The 22,413-nt window shown below is 34.7% G+C and overlaps 1 protein-coding gene across 2 annotated transcripts in view; it reads right to left on the reverse strand.

Moving 5' to 3' along the window:
• LOC306855206 (striatin-like) overlaps nt 1-22,413 on the reverse strand; it is a 62,092-nt gene that overhangs the window by 3,934 nt on the left and 35,745 nt on the right. Inside the window, exons 5-17 of one of the 2 annotated variants that reach the window (XM_079393700.1) lie at nt 19,173-19,349; nt 18,155-18,287; nt 17,903-18,065; nt 12,629-12,739; nt 9,738-9,881; nt 9,072-9,208; nt 7,776-7,951; nt 6,782-6,829; nt 5,184-5,305; nt 2,061-2,228; nt 1,366-1,512; nt 1,037-1,138; nt 840-926 (exon numbers count right to left, since the gene is read on the reverse strand). In XM_079393700.1, coding sequence (XP_079249826.1) covers nt 840-926; nt 1,037-1,138; nt 1,366-1,512; nt 2,061-2,228; nt 5,184-5,305; nt 6,782-6,829; nt 7,776-7,951; nt 9,072-9,208; nt 9,738-9,881; nt 12,629-12,739; nt 17,903-18,065; nt 18,155-18,287; nt 19,173-19,349 — 1,715 coding nt within the window. The remainder of the gene's footprint in view (nt 1-839; nt 927-1,036; nt 1,139-1,365; nt 1,513-2,060; nt 2,229-5,183; nt 5,306-6,781; nt 6,830-7,775; nt 7,952-9,071; nt 9,209-9,737; nt 9,882-12,628; nt 12,740-17,902; nt 18,066-18,154; nt 18,288-19,172; nt 19,350-22,413) is intronic. The other variant, XM_079393701.1, reaches the window with a different exon arrangement.

Raw genomic sequence — 22,413 nt, forward strand, 5'->3', positions numbered from 1 at the left:
GAACCGAAGCCAGTGACTGTCTTTATGAATGTCATTGAATCACTGACTAACTCAATTCATTCAAAAACAGATTTGTTCAGAAACGAAGTGACTGCAGTTATAAATGACTCACTGAATAATTGACTCACTCGACTCGTTCAAAAACATAGATTCATACAGAACCGAAGCCAGTGACTGTCTTTATGAATATGTCATTGAATCACTGACTAACTCAATTCATTCAAAAACAGATTTGTTCAGAAACGAAGTGACTGCAGTTATAAATGACTCACTGAATAATTGACTCACTCGACTCGTTCAAAAACATAGATTCATACAGAACCGAAGCCAGTGACAGTCTTTGTGAATGACTCACTCGATTCATTCAAAAACTTAGATTTGTTCAGAAACAAAGGAAGTCACTGCATTTATGAACGAGTCACTGAATAATTGACTCGATTCGTTAAAAAACATGGATTCATTCAGAAACTAGGCAAGTGACTGCATTTATGAATGACTCACCGAATCACTCGATTCATTAAAAAACATGGGGTGGCTATTTTAAATGCATTAATAATTTTAACACATTATTTCAATAATTAATCACATCAAATGAATGCACTAAATAAACACAGCCCTAATTATTATAATAAAAATACCAAAAATAAAAGAAAATCACAAAGTTTTCCATCAAGTTGTGACGTCAAACCATGAACAATATAAATATGAACAATACACTGAACAATACAGGTCTTATACGCACAGCAAAATCTGAGTAACAGGCCAAACTGATGTCTTTACCTGATAAAAGAACACCATTACAAGTGTTTTCATGACGTGACATGTTCTTGAGTACTTACTACCAGACATCAGATAGAGACCGTTGGGATCCACCGCAAGACTGGTGACAGCATCCAGATGAGCAACCATAGAGTGAATCAACTTGCCTGAGAAGAAACAGCAACATATACATAAAAAAATAACATACAAATCAAAATAATAACAATAATGAAGTAAAGCGGTTTAATCTTGTTGGATGCTGATTTCTGTGCGTCACCTGTGTTGTTGTCGTAGAATCGGATGTGTCGGTCCTCCTGTGCTGTGATGGTGATGGGGAGCGTCGGGTGACTGAGAACTTTATTAATCTGACACGGATCATCTGAACATCAAACATATCAACGTCAGAGAGCATCATGGGACTTTTCCATTCATTGATGATTAGACTATTATGATTCCATTTATTGAGATTTCTGGATAGGTTTTTTTATGTCAAGTAGCAATAAACTAAAAGGGATGATGACACTGTGTGACAAGACAAGTTTCAAGAAACGTTTCTGTTTTCACCGAATCCTGTGGCTAAAATCTCAGAAACTGGTTCTGGCGTACCGGGTTTTCCGGCCGCTTGCGACTCCAGCTCCAGCACCAGTTGTCGGGTTTCCATGTTGAAGATGCCCATCCTGCCGTTAGTGAAGGACGTGACCATGTGAGCTGGATCACTGCACACCAGATCCACCGACGACGGGACGCCCAGCTCTGAACCACACAGAAAACAACTCATTCATGAGTCTGTGCTTTCACAAAATTCACTGCTAAGGTCATCTCAACATCATCACCAATCAAAGACAAAAAAAACAAACAAACAACAATTCATAAACTTATTGCTTTTATAAAAGGGTTATTCCATATGTGTAGCAAGGTTTCACAGAATAAAACAAAGCAAATAAAATGTAATGATATTAATAAAAACATTATTCTTCCGCCAAACAATGTAGTTCCTCCAAAACAGTTGTGGTTGCAATAAAGTGGTTGCCGAGCAACACACAGATGTAAACAAAGATTGTGTTACTTTGTAATTTACAACAGCTTCGAACACGGCTCAACCAATCAGAATCAAGGACCGGAATAATACGTTTTATAAAAAAACGTTAATGATAGGTGAGATTAATCGCGATTAACTTCAGAAAAAATGTGCAATTAATTCATTAAAATGTTTTAATCGATTGACAGCACTGAATAAAATGCAACAAATGTCTTGCAAACTGACGTGTGTGTTTAGTTGTTTTGAGGTGTGTGTTTAGTACCTTTGTCCTCGTTGAAGACAGCGATGGCAGGCGTGGTGTCTGCTGCGCTCCACAGCCTCACCGTCCCGTCGCCGGAGCAGGACAGCAGTCTGTGATGAGCCGAGCTGTAGACCAAACCCCAAACCGCATCTGTGTGTCCAGACAGCGCCCCCCGCAGCACCGACGGCTCTATTACAGACAGAGACACATTTTATTCTTTTACTTGGATCCACAAGACAATCAACAAAAACGGAATCCAAATACCTTGGGAAGAATAACACAGGAATCATTACCTGAGTTCTGTAATTCATTCTCCACCTCTAATTATTGCCTCTTTCTCAAGTATTATGTAAATACATATGAATATCTCTTTATTTATACAGCTGTATATAGAGAAAATGCACAAATCTTTACATAAATCTTCTGTTCCAGATTCATGCACATTATTATTATTATTTATTGTTAAGTCTATTTAAATGTTTTTCTGTTCTCAAGTCAGATATGCATGTATGCATGTATGTACCAAGAGCACCTTAAAAACCACAACAAATTCCTCTGTGCACACTTGGCAAATAAAGCTAATTCTGATTCATGGCTAACATACATTCACAAGCAGTGTTGGGGAAAGATGCTTTTAAAAGTATTGCATTACAATATTGCACTACTCCCTAAAAAAGTAACTAATTACGTTACTTAGTTACTTTTTATGGAAAGTAATATGTTACTTTTGTGTTAATTTTTTAATCTGGATAGGCCTTGCTTTTTTTGTTTTTAAAATAAAAAGTTATATTTTTAGCAAATGTAAAATGAGGCTGAAAGAAAAGTCAATTCAAGTCTGAACGGAAGAACGCAGGAGATAAAAGTTCAACACTCTTCAGCAATAAAAGAAAAAAAAAAGTAGCACAAATGTTAACTTCCCTAAAGTAATTTTGGATTATTAGTATGGTTGAACTGGATCAACCATGAAGGTCAGCAGCAAAAATATTGGTTAATAAAATGGGATTAAATACATAAAGGATTTGTGTTAACATATTTAATTATTGCAGATTTGGATCATATTCTGAGTTTGTATTTCACTGTTTTTATTCATTTCCAGATGAGTAAATGCCTGTTTATATTTAGTCTAGAACTATGTAACATGTTCACACAACGCCTCTGCACTTACTCCTGATTTCTCTCAAAATGCAGACAGGAGAGCTGTCAGTCAATAAATAGGAAAACAAAGTAACTGATATCACTTATTTGAAAAAGTAACTGAAAAAAGTAATCTGATTACGTAACTCGCGTTACTTGTAATGAGTTACCCCCAACACTGTTCACACGTCCTTACATTTATAAATTTAACTCTCAAGGATAGACAAAACATCTTCGTCTCCATATTTGCATACTCCCTATAGAATTGTGCAATCCCCCCATCTGCAACCCTTTAATAACATTCTTATGTACATGACCTAAACTTCCAAATACTATGGTAATTAACTTACAATGATAGTCAAGTTGATGGATAGCTTCAACCAATGGCTGATATTTCAGCAGTTTGGAAAGATATATCCAAATACAGATCAAAACAACGAGAAATACAGAGCTCAAAGCCTTGATTACAGTCACAATGTCAGGAGTGTTTGGAATGTAACAATAACTCCATCTCTGCATGTTGTTGTGAGTTTGGGTTTATTATAACGTTCGTCTAAGAACACAACAGATTTGTAAGGTAAATCATTTATAAATCTACACAAACACAGGAGAATACATCGCGATTTCAAAATAAAAGCTCAAACCCTCCCTCTGAGTTACACGTTTTAATGTCCACATATTAATTTAATTACAGCGGCTATAGCATTTCTGTCCTAAACAAATGGCCAAATATTAAAGATTAAGTGGACATTTGAATTAAATGGTGCTTGGTCAATATTAAACATGGATTAGATCGAGCAGTAATGTGTAAAAACAATCGTCAGGCCGTCGGCGCCCCCTGCAGGGCTTTGTTGTGATGCGTAATCTACATTAGCTCTATTGTTTATAATACATTATGTATTTTAACAGTTTTGTTCAATAAAACCATACGATTTCTTGCTTTTGATACATTATTTGAACAAATTATTATTGCATCATCGCTATTATATATGTATTTTAAGTTATTTTAAAAGATATTGTTCACTTACATCTATTTTTATTACCACAAAAACAATTATTATAATTATAGGGCCCTAAGAAATCCATTTTATTTCCAAATTTAGTTTTTTTCCATTTTCATTTTTCTATACTCTGTTTTAATGGTTAAATAAAATTTTATTAATCAAAAAGCCTGTCTAATTAATTTTATCTGTACCAAATTCTGTTTTCCATTATTTTCTGGATTCAATTTGAATGGTTCCATAAAATTTTAATAATCAAAAGCATCTCCAATTAATTGATTTTATATAAAAAAAAAAAGTTTTTATAATTTTTTTTCAGAAATACTGCACATTTAAATTTTTCACCTAAATAAATTCTGGTAAATAATATTTCAGGTAAATACTCTGTTTTTTGATTATAATATTATTAGTATTAGACTAGAACACGTGGAGATGTTATTCTTACACTATAATACTGAACTGATTTCAGTGATTTGGACTGAGATGGACACTTGCTTCTCTATGTTGCACTTTACTTTTGCTTTAAGAAAGGATTTCATAAAAATTTAGCTTTCATTTTCGTTTAATAAAATATTCTTAAGTAAAATTGTAGATTTTTTTTGTGGGAAATGAATCGTTTAGATTAATCGATTAATCAGTAAATTAGTCGATAGATTAATCGAAATAAAAGTAGTCGTTAGTGGCAGCCCTAAAATATATCAAAACTTCATTTTTGATTAGTAATATGCATTGCTAAGAACTTCATTTGAACAACTTTAAAGGAGATTTTCTCAATATTTAGATTTTTTTGCTCCCTCAGATTCCAGATTTTCAAATAGTTGCATCTCAGACAAATATTGTCCGATCATAACAAACCATACATCAATGGAAAGATTATTTATTCAGCTTTCAGATGATGTAGAAATCTCAATTTCAAAAAATTTACCCTTATGACTGGTTTTATGGTCCAGGGTCACAAATGTGTAACACACACACACACACACACACACACACACACTCAGGGACGTACCGTATGAATCGTACGGATCGATGTTGGGGTTCGGCGTGTTCCAGCACTGTATAGTCCCGTCCAAACCGCCGCTGAAACACTGATCGCCGCTGGAGCTCATCACCACACATAGAACCGGACCCCTGAGACCAGACCAGAACAACATTAGACACAGACCGCATTAGGCTGGTTATTAGGGTTGGGTATCGTTTGAATTTTATCGATTCCGATTCTAATCGATTCCTAGTTTCAATTCCAATAAGACAAAAAAATATATATATTGTGGCGGGAAGAGCAAACGACAGACACAGTGGGTGTGGTGTCAGGCCTCAGAGAGTCTTTTATTAAACAGAAATAATAAAATAAAGTGTCCAAAGGGGATAAAGTGTCCAAAATAAACAGGGCATCTGGTGTCTTCGTCGTGCTGCGGGGTTTGTGAAGGAGGGCAGTGTTCTGGAAGGAAGGGTCCAGGTAAGGGGCGGAGTCCGGCGGTCGCACGCGCTCCCCTCTGTGGTCCGGGGCGTGAGGGACTGTGGCTTCTCCAGCGGCTTCGTCTACCTCTTGGTCCACGGCATCCTGGCCCGACGGCCGTCTCACTGGTGCGGTTTCGTCCGGACTGCGGGTCCGGCAGCTCACGTCTCTGGCGGTGCGGGAGTCCCCTCTACGCTCCCTTCCTGGACCCACGAGGACACCAGCGTGCATGCACGGGGACGAGACCTGCCTCCTGAGGAAAGGCGCGCTTGGCATTTAAACAGCGGCGGGGATGAGGCCCTATTCGCTTCAGGTGCGCCTCATCACATGCCGCCAGCCCTGGCTGATTCAGCACCCCTCCTCTCACACACCCACTCCCGTCGGGAGCCTGGTGAAGGGCGGCAAATACGGGACGGGGTGGTGATGATAATAAGGGTGGAGGCAGCCAACTCGTCACAATATATATATATATATATATATAAAAATGCAGTCAAACATTTAACAGAAATACCACAGCTAAAACCACTAGACTAATATAAATTTCAAATATGAAAGTGTTAAAGACAAGTAAACAGTCAGCAATAAAATAGGAACAAATCAATTAGCAACAGCATAAATAAATACAACTGAACCAAATTTCAGGTACAGAAACTGTAATTAAAATTTTAAAAACACTGCATGGTTTTCTTGTCATAAATCAAATATAGATTAATTAAAGTTATTCAGTCAAGCTCAGTGAATGATCTTCTTTTGTTCTCTGATTAATGTTAATGACAGGCGGTGCATTTATTAGGCTGCTGTCTCTTTAACACCGAACGCACACAGATATTAAAATACTGTACATGTGTGTTCTCTTTCTCATCAGTTTATGTTCACTTAAGACAAAAACGGCTGTGTTTATGATGATATACTGACATAGTTTTCCGCATACTGGTCGATAAATATGAAAGAAGTCAGTTCCAGCCCAGAACAACCTTTTCTGCTGTGAAATGCACAGAACGGACACAAACCGGGAATCCACTTAAATCGTTTTAAATCGATTCGGAATCTTATCGAATATCCGATTCTTAGAAACTTGGAACTGGTTCTAAAATGGAACCAGTTTTCGATACCCAACCCTATAAGATCTGAATGTGATCCACACGTACCTGTGAGCCCTGAACGTGTAGATGGGCTCCACATCCAGAGCGGCGCACCTGAAACAACAACAACCGGTTACACTGACCGACCCGTTATTATCCTTAACTACAACTAGAACTATAACAACATTTCTGAAATAGAGATGAAATAAAAAGATGCAATGAAAAGGTTTCTATTTTTCATTTAGGCGCCATAATTACTAACTTAATGCTGAAACTGAAATAAACAATAATTAAACATAAATAGTATTGTATGAATAGTAAAAAAAAAAAAAATATATATAAAAATTTAAAAACATGAAAAAAGCTGAAATAAAAATAAATGAAACCTAAATAGTAATATTTAAAAACGTATAAAAAAACCTGAAATAAAAAAACTAATTAAATGTAAATAATAGTAATATTAAACCTAAATGGTAATATAAAAAAACCTAAATAAAACAAATAATAAAAAAAATACATTAAACCTAAATAGTAATATTAAAAAACCTAATAAAACACTAAATTAATACTGAAATAAAAATAAATGAACTAATAAAAAACTGATATAAAAATTAAAGGGATAGTTCACCTTATGTTGGTCCCTTATTGATTTGCATAGTGTTTTTTTTTCCTGAAGGTCCTTGCACACTGACGGTTTTTTGTATTCCTCATCCTTTCCTATCAAAATGCTTGCTATGGATGCGATAACGCAGAAAATCGAACCTGATCTGAATTGTTTATGACGGACGAATTTCATGTGTCATGATTGACACAACGTGTCACAAGGTTGTATTTATTTTTTAACGTGCGATTTTTTCGTGTGCAATGACCTTTACTATGTAAGTCAATGGGGACCAGCAACTCAAGGTGAACTACTCCTTTAATGTTTAACTTTAATTTATTTTTAAAAAACTAATAAAATTACAAAAGCACATAACAAAATTACAAAACATTAAACTGAAATTAGAATGAAAGCATTAATAAAAACCCTATATAATTAAGAGTATAATGAGCCTCTCACTTCTTGGCCGGGGCGGTTTTCTGCAGGTTCCACATTTTCAGCGTGTGATCTTCAGACGCGGTGATCAGAACCGGCTCAATGGGGTGAAACGCAAGACCGCGGATCGAATCGAAGTGGTTTCTGAGTGTGAACTTGGGGTTCCACGTCTTCCGCAGGGCGTCTTTATTATTAGTGATCTGAGAAAAGCAGGAAACATTCACAAATACAGTACATTTCCACTCAAATTAATACCAGCTGTCATTTTATTATAATATATATATATATATATAAATCAGCACATTACAGCTGCAACAAACAATTCACTTAATTAAAATATTAATAATGTTTTTCTTAAATAGATTTGGCCGAGCGCCACGGTTATTATAGTTGACTAAAATTAAAGCTAAAAGCATAAAACTTGAAAATAAAATAAACATGAATTAAAATAAAATAATGTATCATCTTACTGCTTTCATTATGATTATAAACACGATCAACCTGATAAAAGTTTTACATTTTTAACAAAGTAAAAACATCCCAATCAATCCCATAAATACATTATAATAAATGTTTCATTTTTGAATTGTTTAAATTCAAATGTTTAATATTTATGAGAAATATAATAAAAAAAAAATAGCTAGAGGACTAAAATTAATAATATAAAAATATAAAAACTGATTCAAAATATTAACAAAAACTATAATAGTATCTTATAATAATGAGATCAAAATAATGTTTTCTTAATATTTAAAAAAAAAAGATTTTTATATTTCTGTTTTCATTTTATTTTGGTTATATTTTTTGTCATTTTGTTGATAGTTTAAAAAATATATATTATTTTATATATACATTTTTACTTTTTGTTTTATTTAAACTTTAACTAAATGTATGTACTTTAAACTGTAAACTTTAAAATTCAAATGAAAGTGGAAATTATAAAAATAAAAACTGATATGCATCATGATATTTAAATACATTATACTATACGATACATATTATAATATTAATAAAAACTATAATAGTATCTCAATGATACTAAAATAACACCTTTTCTTAATATTTTGAAAGATTTTATTTTTATATTCTGTTTTTTTTAATTGTTATTAGTTTTTAGTTGTTGTTTTATTATTATGTCTACATAGTTTTTTTTTAGTTTTAGTTATTTTACCACAACTTTAAACAAAAATGAGAAATGTCGCCTTGGCAACTAGCTGAAATTATATAACTTTAGATTTTTTGTTAAATATTGTATTTTATTTGAGTTAATGTGCATTTAGTTTCCAGTAATGAGAATGTTTTTGTCGTCTCTGGACTCACGTCGTAGGACAGATTCTCGGCCTCGTTGGCCACGGTGAGTCCGGCCAGTTCTCCGAGACCCAGTTCGCTCTCCAGCGTCTCGTCCGTTCCCATGATGAAGGACTTTCCCGAGGACGGAGGGAACGTCAGGGCTTCGACTGCAGAAACACACACACACACACAAATCAGCACACAGCAGCATCAGTGACAATCACACGATGTGAATTATCAAAGATGCGATCTGAGAGAATCAGAATTTAGTAAATTTCCTACCATAAATATATTAAAACTGTATTAAAAATGTATAGTTGACATTTGAGGCTCAATGCTATAGAAAAGCAATAAAAGTTCAGGAAGAGTGTTTTCAGCCTTTTTTTTTATATAAATTTTATATAAAAATATGGCATGCAGCTTCAAAAAATGGTATAAATCTGTTCAAAATAATCGTTATTAATAATCGCAATTACAATCTCAAGGGAATAATCGACAATTATGATTTTTGTCATAACCGTGCATCCCTATTTCAGATGATGCATAAATCTCAATTTAACAAAATTGACCTTTATGACTGGTTTTGTGGCCCAGGGTCACATTTGTATAGCGAACTTCTTGCATGCTACCATGATCCGACGACTTTGAAAATTGTGCAGTGTGAACTCGGCATAATCGTGAGTGTGTCAGAAATACCCTCGTCGGTGCGTCCCAGCGGATGCTCGTTGAGGCGGGGCAGGCTGGGACGGACGGGAGGAGCCACCGGCGGCTGGATGGACGGCAGATCCTCGGCTTCACGCAGGTTAGCCAACATGTCCTGCAGCTTACAGCGGTTCGGCCCTGAAACACACCACAACCACCACACTTCATCTGAGAAACCAAGGCAAAATCCAGCCCACCTTCGACCAATATTTATATTTTTCAACATTTAAAAAAAAAAATAAACAGAAGCATTCCTGCTTTTATGCTTCGTCTAGATGCCCAAATGTTTTAATACAAAGAGCCAAAAATCAAACTTCATTAAGGAAGGTGAGACAAAAGTAAATGCTGCATATATCCATCCATATTATATTAAAATATATTACATTTATTTTATTTTTTTAAATTATTAAACAAAAATTTAAATAGCAATTTTCAGAATTCAAAATTTTCTTATTTTACAAAAATAAAACAAACAAAAATGTAAATTAGAATTGAAGATATGCTGATTTTATTGCATATTAATATAATCAGAATTCCAACGTTTTCTACATTAATCCAGGAGAAAATCAGATAATAAACACTGCTATACAGGAAAAAAAATGTTGTGTTACTACATTATATAAAAATACATTTTATTTTTTAAATAACTAAACTATTTTTTTTTTTTTATCAAACTCACTTAAATTTACAATGTAAATTAGATAATGTAAATGAAGACATGTTGATTTTATTGTCATCTAGTAAAAATTTCAATGGTTTTCTACCTCAATCCAGGAGAAATACAGACAATAAACACTGATATATGGAAATAATTATTTTATATTAATACTATAAATTATAAATAATTCAACTTAAAAAAATTTAAATAACCGTTTTTATTATTTTAGATTTCAATAAAAAAATAAAACAAATGTTAAAACAAAACTTGTGATAAAACAAAGGCAGTGTAATTTTAGTATCATTGAGATACTGTTATAGTTTTTGTTAATATTTTAAATGAGATTTTACATTTATATTTTCTGATTTCATGTAAATTTTAAAGTTTTAGTAATTTTATTGTGTTTTTGTCATTTTTATTAGTTTTTTTTTTTATTTTAATACACCAAGTTAATAAACAAAATGAGATTTTTTTTTATTATTTCAGTTAACATTTATTTTATTTCATGTGGTAAAAATGGCTTTTATAGTTTTTTTTATTTAGTTAACTGAAATAACTCAAAGGTCATCAAAGGTCAACTCTGGGCATCTCTGGTCTAGGCTTAGGGTTCAGTTTAACTTTGCTTTCCTGGTCAAAGGTGGACTGTTTTCTGATTTGGCACGATAATAAATCAGTCTGAATGAAATGGCAAAGAAATGAAGCACTGGAATAAAAATCAGAGAGGAAAAATTAGAGTGAAAATTGATAAAGTGAGCAGCGATTGCTGAAAATCCATCTGAACTTTCTTACAGTGGAAGCAAGGAAGGGGGCGGAGCCTGATTTATACACACCCCATTCATAGAGGGGCGGAGCAAACAAGCCACACCCCTCTCAGAGCACCAGCATAAATGCAAAGAGAGCAACAGAAATGAGCAGATGAAGAACAAAATGAAGAAGGAGAACAGAAACAGTAGTTGTGTGCGAGATGCAGCTGGATCCTAAAAGAAAAGACGATGGGAGGAACAGAAGAACACAGGAGCGGATGACAGGACGGATGAGCGACGGGGAGGACTGAAGAGAGCGGCTGGATTTTTGTCAAACTAGCCAATGATTTTTGAAAGAAATTATACAGATGCATTAGAAGAAACTAGTGATAAACCGATATAGCAGGCCAAATAAACGACTGATTCTGACATGATCAGCAACACCTGATACATTTGACAGAATGGTTTCCATTTTTAAAATATTTTTAAATTAATGTATAAATGTGTAAATCTCACAAAAATAAAAAATGAGAAAAATTATAATATTATAAAAAATGAGAAAAATAAGAAATTATTCTGCATAAAGAAAATTAATCATTTTTTTTTAAAAGAGAGAAGTTGTAAATAAAACAAAGATACATTTACAAGAAAAAATAAAATAATAATAATATTTCAGTCTTTCTGTTTCAAAATTAATTTTTTTTAATTGACCATCAATCTCTGAAATATTATGCAAATTTATGCAAATTAAAAAGTAAATCCTACACCAATTCTGTCAATGCATTATGATTTCTGTTATATTCATGACTATTAAACATATTTAACCCCCATTTTATTTAATTTTTTTACAGTAATGTAGTAAAAACTGCGTATTAATAACCAGTAAAGAGAATTTGGGATGCAAATAATGCAAAAAAAAAAACATCTATCTTAATAGTCCTAAAAATATATGTAAAATAAATAAATAACAAATGTACAGTCAAACCAAAAATTTATATAATTTTTTATATTTTTTTACTAGTAGGTGCAGGACATTATAGTTCATTTGTGTAAGTGAGGAGAGCAAAATAAAGTAAACTGACATATTACACCCAAAAATTCTTCATACAGTGGATTACCAGTAAAATTGATAAAAATTTGATTTGACACTGACCTGAACATGTTTTGTAACATACCTTCCTATCAAAGTTATCTGACATTATCAAAATGAATTTGTTCTGACACAGTTCTCATATTTTATTACCATTTTCTAAACTATAGCGAATAAACTGTGAAAATGTGATATTTGAATACATTTTGGTTTGACTGTATATCCTTGAAATATGACCTGGCCATGTTTGTGTGAGATTCACTCAGGCATCATATCGGCCTCCTGTTTTCCAGATTTCAGTCGTTTAAAGCAGATTTCGGTTGAGCACTAGAAGAAATAAAAGAGTAAAGAAAGAAAGAGGCGGCGGCGAGCGAGAGGTTCCTGTCCCACTTACTCTTCACCCCTTTCTTGCCCTTGCGCTCCTTCTTGTACTGTTCCTTGAGTTTAGAGATCAGACCCTCATCCACGTCCCAGGACTCAGACGAGGGGCTCTGCTCTTCCTTCTCTACACGGAGGAGGGAGGAAGACACGTTACACGGCCTGACTCCGGATTCGCACGCTTTACTTGCATTCAATAAAAGATGCGATCAGAACGTCACACTGAACCGAATCACCGACTCTACTGTACATATGCATCTATCATAACGTCTGTGAACGTCCGGTTCATCAGATCGAACAGGACATGAGATCAGGACTAAAACACAGCCTCGGAGAAAGTCATATCAGCTTTTATAGTTGCTAGTTGCTGATTGTATTGCAGTCTAAATCAGAATTTCAGCAGTTTTCTACCTCAAGCAAGGTTGAGATCAGATGATAAATGCTGCTATACAAGAATAAAATTTGGGAATACATTATATGACTGTGAGCTTATAGGGAAAAAATCCACAGTCTAATTGGGTAAGCAGTTAAGGGCCATAATAATAAAAATAGAAAATAAATATACATATATTTCTATTATATTTGGTTATCTTTGTGAGAATGAACATAATTATGCATAGTAATACAAGAAAAAAATATATGTATATGTGTGTGTGTGTATATATATATATATATATATATATATGTGTGTGTGTGTGTGTGTGTGTGTGTGTGTATATATATATATATATATATATATATATATATATAAATAAAGTAATGCAAAACACAGACTGCTGGACATTTTTAAATGTTTCCTACAAGTTTACAGTCAATGTTTTAAATATTAAATATTTTTAGATTATATATTTTCAGATGACATTTATTTGTCAATTTTTAATTTTTTGTTATTTTTATGTATCTTGTTGCGAGTGTACACAATAGTGTTTTGTGACTGACTGAGAGTAAGAAGGTTTGTCTGACCTGATCAAAACAAATGTTGGTTTATTGTTTTCTTCCCTTTTTTTTTTATCTCTCAAAAAAAAAACATCAATAAATGGAGTTAAAAAGGGTCATTATAATGTCAGAAATAGATATAAAGAGTTCAGTGTTGATTCCTGAACATCACGTCTGCATTATGGTCACGTGACTGACGGCAGCCTGAGAAATCCTGTCCGAATAGTGCTGAAGTCATGAAATACTACACACGGAGAGTTCTGGCAGCGGCCCAAGCCGCAGTTTAAACCCTTTCAGCACCGTTTTCAATTAGAGAGCTGATCGACGGCCGTATGAACGAGAAAAATCAGTCCAATTCTCTTCAGAGACTCAACAGAGATGGATTGAGGGGTAGGGAGTGTGTGTGTGTGTGTGTGAGTGTGTGCGTGCGTGTGCGCAAGTGAGTGAGTGTGTGTGTGTGTGTGCACGAGTCTGTGTGTGCGTGTGCGCAAGTGAGCGAGTGTGTGTGTGTGTGTGTGCAAGTGAGTGAGTGAGTGTGTGTGCACGAGTGTGTGTGTGCGTGCAAGTGAGCGAGCGAGTGTGTGTGCACGAGTGTGCGTGTGCGCAAGTGAGCGAGTGAGTGAGTGTGTGTGTGAGTGAGCGAGTGTGTGAGTGAGCGAGCGTGTGTGTGAGTGAGTGAGTGAGCGAGTGTGTGCGCAAGTGAGCGTGTGTGTGAGTGAGCGAGTGTGTGTGAGAGTGAGTGTGTGAGTGAGCGAGTGTGTGAGTGCACGAGTGTGTGTGTGCGCAAGTGAGTGAGTGAGTGTGTGTGTGAGTGAGCGAGTGTGTGAGTGCACGAGTGTGTGTGTGCGCAAGTGAGTGAGTGAGTGTGTGTGTGCGTGTGCGCAAGTGAGTGAGTGTGAGTGAGTGTATGAGTGTGTGTGTGCGCGTGTGCGCAAGTGAGCGAGTGTGTGTGTGAGTGAGTGTATGAGTGAGCGAGTGTGTGCGCAAGTGAGCGAGTGAGTGTGTGCGTGAGTGAGCGAGTGTGTGCGCAAGTGAGCGAGTGAGTGTGTGTGTGTGTGAGTGAGTGAGTGAGTGTGTGAGTGCACGAGTATGTGTGTGCGCAAGTGAATGAATGAGTGTGTGTGTGTGTGAGTGAGTGTGTGAGTGCACGAGTATGTGTGTGCGCAAGTGAGTGAGTGTGTGTGTGTGCGCAAGTGAGCGAGTGTGTGTGTGAGTGAGCGAGTGAGTGTGTGACTGAGCGAGTGTGAGTGTGTGTGAGGAACACACGAGGAGACAGGAACTCAAACACATCCAGTGCATTTGATGCCGCTCTGAAATACTGAAGCACTGCCATCAACTGCAATGAAAGACAAAGCGATGAGCAGCTTGTGTTCGTTCCTGCATGATGCTGGAGAAACAGCACAAAACAATCTGCGACACATGATAAATAACCCGCAGAAATCTCTCTAAAGCACAAAATTACTAAAAATGTAACAAAAACACAAGGAAAATATAAAATTCAAAAATAAAAACTAAATACTAAAATATCACCAATCAGCGCGACCATAAGCACCTTTAATTATGAATATTACTACGCTGTCGTTCAAAAGTTTAGGGTCAGTAATTATTTATTTTTTAAAAGAAATTTATGTTTTTATTAATCAAGGATGCATTAAATTGATGAAAAGTGACAGTAAAGTCGTTTATAATGTCACAAAAAAAATCTGTTTCAAATAAATTCTGTTCTTTTGAACTTTCTGTTCATCTGTGAATCCTGAAAAATAAAATGTATCACGATTTCCACAAAAATATTGTGCAGCACAACTGTGTTCAACATTGATAATAATCAGAAATGTTTCTTGAGCAGTAAATCAGTATATTAGAATGATTTCTGAAGATCATGTGACACTGAAGACTGGAGTAATGATGCTGAAAATACAGCTGCAGATCATAGAAATAAATTACAGTTTAAAGTCCGTGTAAAGAGAATTCTGAGAATTGTTTCTAAACGCATTACAAAAGTTAGAAATGTGTTGCTGAAACACATTACAAAGACTGAGGAGTTAAACCATTAAACAGTTTTTCACCTATTCTGTGTTCAGGATTTTTTGGTGGCTCGATGATGCAATGGAGCCACCGAGCGTGGCCCCGCCCCTAACACTATAATAACTGTTGAGAGGTCAAGTTCTTAGTTTGTCTTTTTGAATGTCTGTGATGTTAGATATACAGATTCTAGGCAGGGACGGTTCTAGGGTGAATAGATACCCGGGTCTTAGCCCAGAGACTTCAATATCAATACGCAACGGAGCTCGCGCTCTCGTGGTGTTTGCCGTTGCTAAGCAACCATGAGCTGCGCGTTAGCCTTGACGACGAGAAGGTTTCAGCTCACTGCAGCGCTGACAAGCATCTACAATTAAATAACGAACTTGCATGCTCAATCATGTATGACTGTATAAATCCAATTAAGCTACTAGAGGTAGTATCAGTAGCATCCATTCAGGTTATAGCGGTATTTGACAGCTGAGAGAGACGGCTGCTTTCCCGCCAGTGGGCGTGGTTTCAGTTCCGACAGCGGACACGCCCCCAGCGTTTGGGAGCAAAGAGTCCTGCTTATTTTTCAAAGATTTTGATAACTCATTTTAGTTACTTGGCGGGGTTTTTTATCATTCAAATTTGGCTGGGTGGTTAATAACACATTTTTCTGTTGTGTGACAAACTCAGAACACATATTTTAATATCACTTTATACGGACTTTAACAGTAGTCTATGAGAGTATTAATATTTAGGTATAATACTTGACTCACAACTTACACTTAAAAAACAAGTTAAAGTTGGGAATATAATTAAATTTGATCTGGCAAATTTTAGACATATTAGGAATAATTTAAAATACTGAGGCTTCAAAATTATATATTAACGCTATGATCTTTTCACAATAGAAAAACTCTGTAAGCAGGCTCTGAAAACATTGGATAAAAGGTCTAATTCATATCATCACTGTAAAAGTTTAGCTAAATATGGGTTTTTAAACTGGGAAAATATGATTAAATTTGCAGATATTTCACTTTAGTACAAAATTTAGCATGGTATGGCTCCACCTCAACTTAATTAATTTATTAGGCAAAATTCTAACTCATTTATTAGAGCCACTACTAGAGGGGACTGTATAATAGCAGATAGAAGAAGTGCTTTTGGGCAGTCAGCTTTTTCCTATAGAGCAGTACATACCTGGAATACTTCACCTGGGTCAATGACGTATAAGGATTTTCGACAAGCAAACTTGAGATTTTTCAAATACAAAAAATAATATCTATTGCAATTGTTCAAACATTAAGAATGTTGTGTGCACATAAATTCATATTAAACTTTTAAATTAAGTGATTTTAGTGAAAATGTCAGGTGGTGCGACTGTGATTTATCTTAAAATTAATTAATTTCCTTAACATGCATAACATTTTTTAAAAGTTCTCAGTAATTAAATGTTTAGATTTTTTTTTTGTAAATCATTCATTGTAAATCAAAAAAATTCTAGAATTAAAATAAATATAAATAATAATTTATAAAAACAAAACAAAAAACTAAATATTTTTTCTAAACATTATTTATTGAGAACTTAAAAAAAAAAAAGTTACGCATGTTAAGGACATTAATTAATTTTAAGATATATCACGGTCGCACCACATGACATTTTTATTTATCTAGATGAAAAAACCCCCACTAAAATCACTTAATTTAAAATTCTAATATGAATTTGTGCACACAACATTCTTAATGTTTGAACAATTGCAATAGATATTATTTTTATATTTGGCGAAAATCCTTATACGTCATTGACCCACCTATAGAACTAAGAAATATTACATCTTTTGCTTCTTTCTCTGAATCCATAAAAGAGTGGTTATTGGATAATCAAAAATGTCTTCATAATTTGAAGTAGTGGTTTCTTGCGTAATTTTTAGTTTTTGGTTTGTGACTATATTTGCTGGAATATGTTTTCTATGTATTTGTGGACTTTGGTTCTCACCGTCATCTGCAGATGAAAAATAGCCTGAATGGCTAAATCTGGCACATTTACATAATAGATTTCAGTCCTTATGTTAATTAATGTGCATTGTCCCTTTTAAAATAAAAATAAAGAATACAGATATTCACATAGAAAACTGCTGTTTTAAATTCTAATAATATTTCACAATTTTTACTGTATTTTTGATCAAATAAATGCAGCCTCGGTGAGCACACTTGTGACCCCAAACTTCTGCATGATCACAAACCCCTATACTGGCACATCTTTGCCTGTTTGTCAGTATAATCAGTGCTATAAAGCGTCTGTTCTGCATGTGTTGATGTTTTTAGCAGGAAGAGAGTTGACTCTCACCCCAGTCGGCTCGCTCTCCAGAGGACGGTGTTTCAGAAGGGCCCTCCATGTCCTCATTATTAGCCAGAAAGTCGAAGCCCTTCAGAACCTCCTCCGTGTCAAAGTCGTCGCTCATGTCAGCTGAGGAAGAGGAGGGAGACGGAGACACCTTCCTCCTCACCATCTATGACAGGAAGAGGAAGTGTGAGCGAGGGCAGCTGGTGTAACTGACATGTTCTGGCTCTCGGTGTGAACGTGTGTTAACTAACTCACGGTGGTGAGGTCCACGATGGTCTTGTTCTGTCCCTCGCTGTCGTCGTCGTCGTCGTCGCTGAACTCAGCGGCGGCTTTCTCGATGAACTTGAAGGCTTCCTGCACCGCGGTGGAGTCCGACATCTCCGCTTTACTGCGGGTCCAATCCATAAACACACAGAGAAACAAGAGCAGACATCATTCATCACGCCAGCGTTTCACAGTCACACAATCCACAGCATCTCTGCTTCTTACCAACAATATAGATTTTTCATGCTACCTAGTAACTGCAAGTCGAGTGGAGGACAATAAATAAATATAGATAATAAGGGCTGAAATGTGAGTGAGTGAGAGACTGAAAGAAATAATATTGGCCAACAGTGAGTTAAATAAATAAATAAATAAAGCTAATATGGGTTGATATATCTTTAGCAAGTTAAATAAATAAAGGCTGATATATCTTTAATGAATTAAACAAACAAACAAGCAAATTGAGGCAGATATATTTGCTGGTAGGTAAATAAATAAATAAAATATAATATTGGCCGTCAGTGACTTAAACAAACAAACTAATATGGGCTGATACAACTTCAGGGAGTTAAATTAAATAAATAAACAAATAAATAAATAAATAGTTGATATATCTTCAGTAAGTAAAATAAATAAATAAATAAATAAACCTAATAAAGGTTGATATATTTTCAGTGAGTAAAATCAATTAACCAATCAATCAATCAATAAATAGAGACAGATATATATTGTGATAAAATAAAATAAAATATTAGCCAACAGTGAGTTAAATAAATAAATAGATAAAGCTAATGTGTGCCGATAAATCTTCAGGGAGTTAAAATAACATAGAAATTAAATAAATAAATAAATGTTGCTAGATCTTCAGTAAGTTAAGTAAATGAATGAATAAATAAATAAACAAAGGCTGATATATCTTCAGGCAATAAAATAAAATAATATCGCTAATATTGGCTGATATTTGGTCAGTGATTGAAGTAAATAAATCAGCTAATATGGTCTGTCTGACCCGATCATGGTGGTGGTGCTGTCCTTCAGCGAGGACGGCTCGGTTCCGTTCACCATGGGCTCGGTCCGCTTGTCTCCGGGTCTCTCTCCGCTGTCTCCGGTCAGTCCGAGCAGTGCTTTGACCCGCTGCGACTTCACATCCAGGATGGTGTCGGTGTAGCCCACCTCCTGCAGGTACCTGAGAAAACCGGAAAACATCAGCGCTAGAGAGCCCAAACGCTTCAGATTGCACATTAACTCAGAGAAAAGCTCTCAGTTTATATTAATGAGTTAATATTTATACAAAGTAATAACCAAGCAACTGCAACCGTGACACTTATGATTTCAGCTGTCATTGAAAAATAAATAAACATATAGAATACAGTAAGTATCCTAAAAATCTAAGTATTATATGAGCTAAAAATCTAATTTTAATTTTTGCATAAAAAGAAGCATGAAAACATCTTGCGTTGTGCCCCGATGCATTACTATAATGAGAATTTATTTGTCATGAAAAGTATGTTACAATATAAAACAATATTATTGGTTGATAAATAGTTGTTTTCTATATGCAAAATATAATTTCTTGCTTTTATTCTTTTAATTCTGGGGTTAAACAGGAGCTGCAAGTTCTTCATATACTATTATAGTTTTTATTAACATTTTGAATTAATTTTTATTTTCATATTTTTAGTTTTCATTTTAGTAATTTTAGTATCACTGATATTACAGTTTGAGTCATTTTGTTGTGTGTTTTTGTCATTTGTAAATTTTTAGAATTATTTAATTTTTTTGTATTTAGATATTAGTTTTAATTTTAGTTATTCAATTACAACTTATTACTTTTTATATATATTTTTAAATATTTTATTTCAGTTAATGTTTATTTAAAATATTTTTTATGACTTTGTTTTAGTTAAAGTTTAGTCATTTTGTTATGGGTTTTTAAAATATATGTCTATAAAGTTTTATTATTAATTTTGCTGTTAATTTTTCATTTTAAATTTAGTACATCAAATACAATTTTTAAAAATATTTTATTTCAGTAAATGTTTATTTTATTTAAAATAATATTTTTTTATGGTTTTACTTTTAGTTAAACATGACCTCGAAACAGAAGCATGACAGGTTAAGCAAACACCGTTACAAACACGACAAGTAATTTCTGAGCGTCTCAAATGCTGTTTCTTCAGGTTTATCGCTCTCTGGGACGTTCGACATGCAGTTAAAGTCAAACCCCAGAGGTGAGAGAGAAGTCAGCGTATGGTTCACGTACCTTCAGTTAACCCGACACACACACACACACACACACACACAGCGGTCCCGTGCTAACACTCCTGCGGTCTGATGTCTGGAGGGAGAGCGTTTGACTAAATCTTTAGCAGCAGTTTAAGAGAAAAACACAAGAGAAAGAGTGAGCCAGCGAGAGTGTGGCATCTCTCGCTGTACCAGCCTCTCTCCAGGCACAGGAAACTCAAACGAGACGAACAATCCCGCATTCATTCAGCCTTACTGTCACTGACACACACACACACACACACTCATATATCTATCAAAGGCATGACATAGACTTCTATTGTTGTTATATAAAGCTAATTAAAAACAACAGATTAACTCAAATCCAATTTTACCCCTTATATATACACATGTATGAATACTTTTTCCAGTTGAGGACTCAAGAGTCCTCAAAGGAGTTTTGTCATATTGAAACCACTTATATACAGTTTTGACACAATTAGTGCTATTTTAGTATTATTAATATACTATTACAATATTTGTTAATAATTAGAATTTTTTATTTTATATAATTTTTTTTATTTTAATTTGTATTAATTTTGTTTTGTGCTTTTGTAATTATTATTATTATTAATAAATATTTCTATTAATCTTAATTAATTTATTTCATTTCATACTAAAATACCTAAAGCTAAAAAAAAAAAAAAAAAAAAAACCTACTACAAATGACAAACACACAAAAAGATTTTAAAAATAAAATAATTATATTATTATGTCCAGCTGTGTTTTATCTATGAATATCCTGTGTATTTATAGTCCTGTCTGTTCAGTTAGTTTTCGTCTGGTCTACTCGTTATTCCCCTTGCCCTGCCTTGTTTGGAGTCATTAAAGACTGTTATTTGAGTTTACATCCTTGTCTCGTGTTCCTCGTTCCTCCCTGCTGTGTTCACCGTGACAAGTATATACTATTGGCATGGATTTTTCAACTATCGGTGTTGATTAATCGGCAAAACCGATATATCGGTCGATCTGTACTTCAAAGTATCATTTATTAAGTTCAACAGAAGAGAGAAACTCAAACAGGTTTGGAAAGACTTGAGTGTAAGTAAATGATGACAGAATGTTCATTTTTGGGTGACCTGTCCCTTTAAATATCAGTCACACTGTCTCAGCGCTTCAGAAGATGTGGAATATAGGCCTTTTTCCTGAATAAACAATGAGCCCCGCCATTACGAATTCTAACTTCCGACTGGATGCTCTTCTGTTCCGGTCTCCATAGGAACCCATTCAAATAGTGCTCATTTGTTTTTAACGTAGCTAATGTCTGCATGACGGTCATTGCGACACTGTAAAGTGATAGCCCTATGGAGCCATGTGCTTTTTTAAAACATTTTAATAGGTTTAACATTAGATTATCACCTCGGAATATACACTAATTTGACTAGAAACACTGGAGACCAGTTAAGAGTCCCAGAGTCGCGTTCAGGAAAAAATAGGGATGTAACGATATTATCAATATCAAAATATCGCGATAGCAAAACTGTCTGGATATTATCGTGGTCACATCTCGATATGAAACGATAGGTCTTCCAGACAAAAAGTGTAGTTTTTAAATATTTAAACTACTTATTCTAACATAAAAGGTCTGTAAAGTAGTGTTTTGGGTCATTATGCTTCAGCACAGTATCTGTCAGACGAACTCAAACCGAAAGCACAATATAATCTCTTCATCAAGTCTGTTTTAAAGCGAAGCTGCACTTGGTTCAGACGATCAGCTCATGATCCGGTGTTTTCTGCGTCTCAGAGCGGCTCCGTTCACACTGAATGAATGCAGTTTATTTCACGTTCTGTGAGTTTAGCACACGTTTGGGAACAACAGCCACCAGTTCTGCTTTATTTCAGCTGCAGATGATTACAGCGTTTCACTAGATTTGTAGCGAGACGTGTTTTTGTGCCTGTTTTCACTGAAGCTGGAGTTTCCTTCAAAATAAAAGCTTAAAGTGCAGCATGAATTACTGACAGCTAGC

Source organism: Barbus barbus (assembly GCF_936440315.1).
Source record: "Barbus barbus genome assembly, chromosome: 35".
Classification (NCBI taxonomy): domain Eukaryota; kingdom Metazoa; phylum Chordata; class Actinopteri; order Cypriniformes; family Cyprinidae; genus Barbus; species Barbus barbus.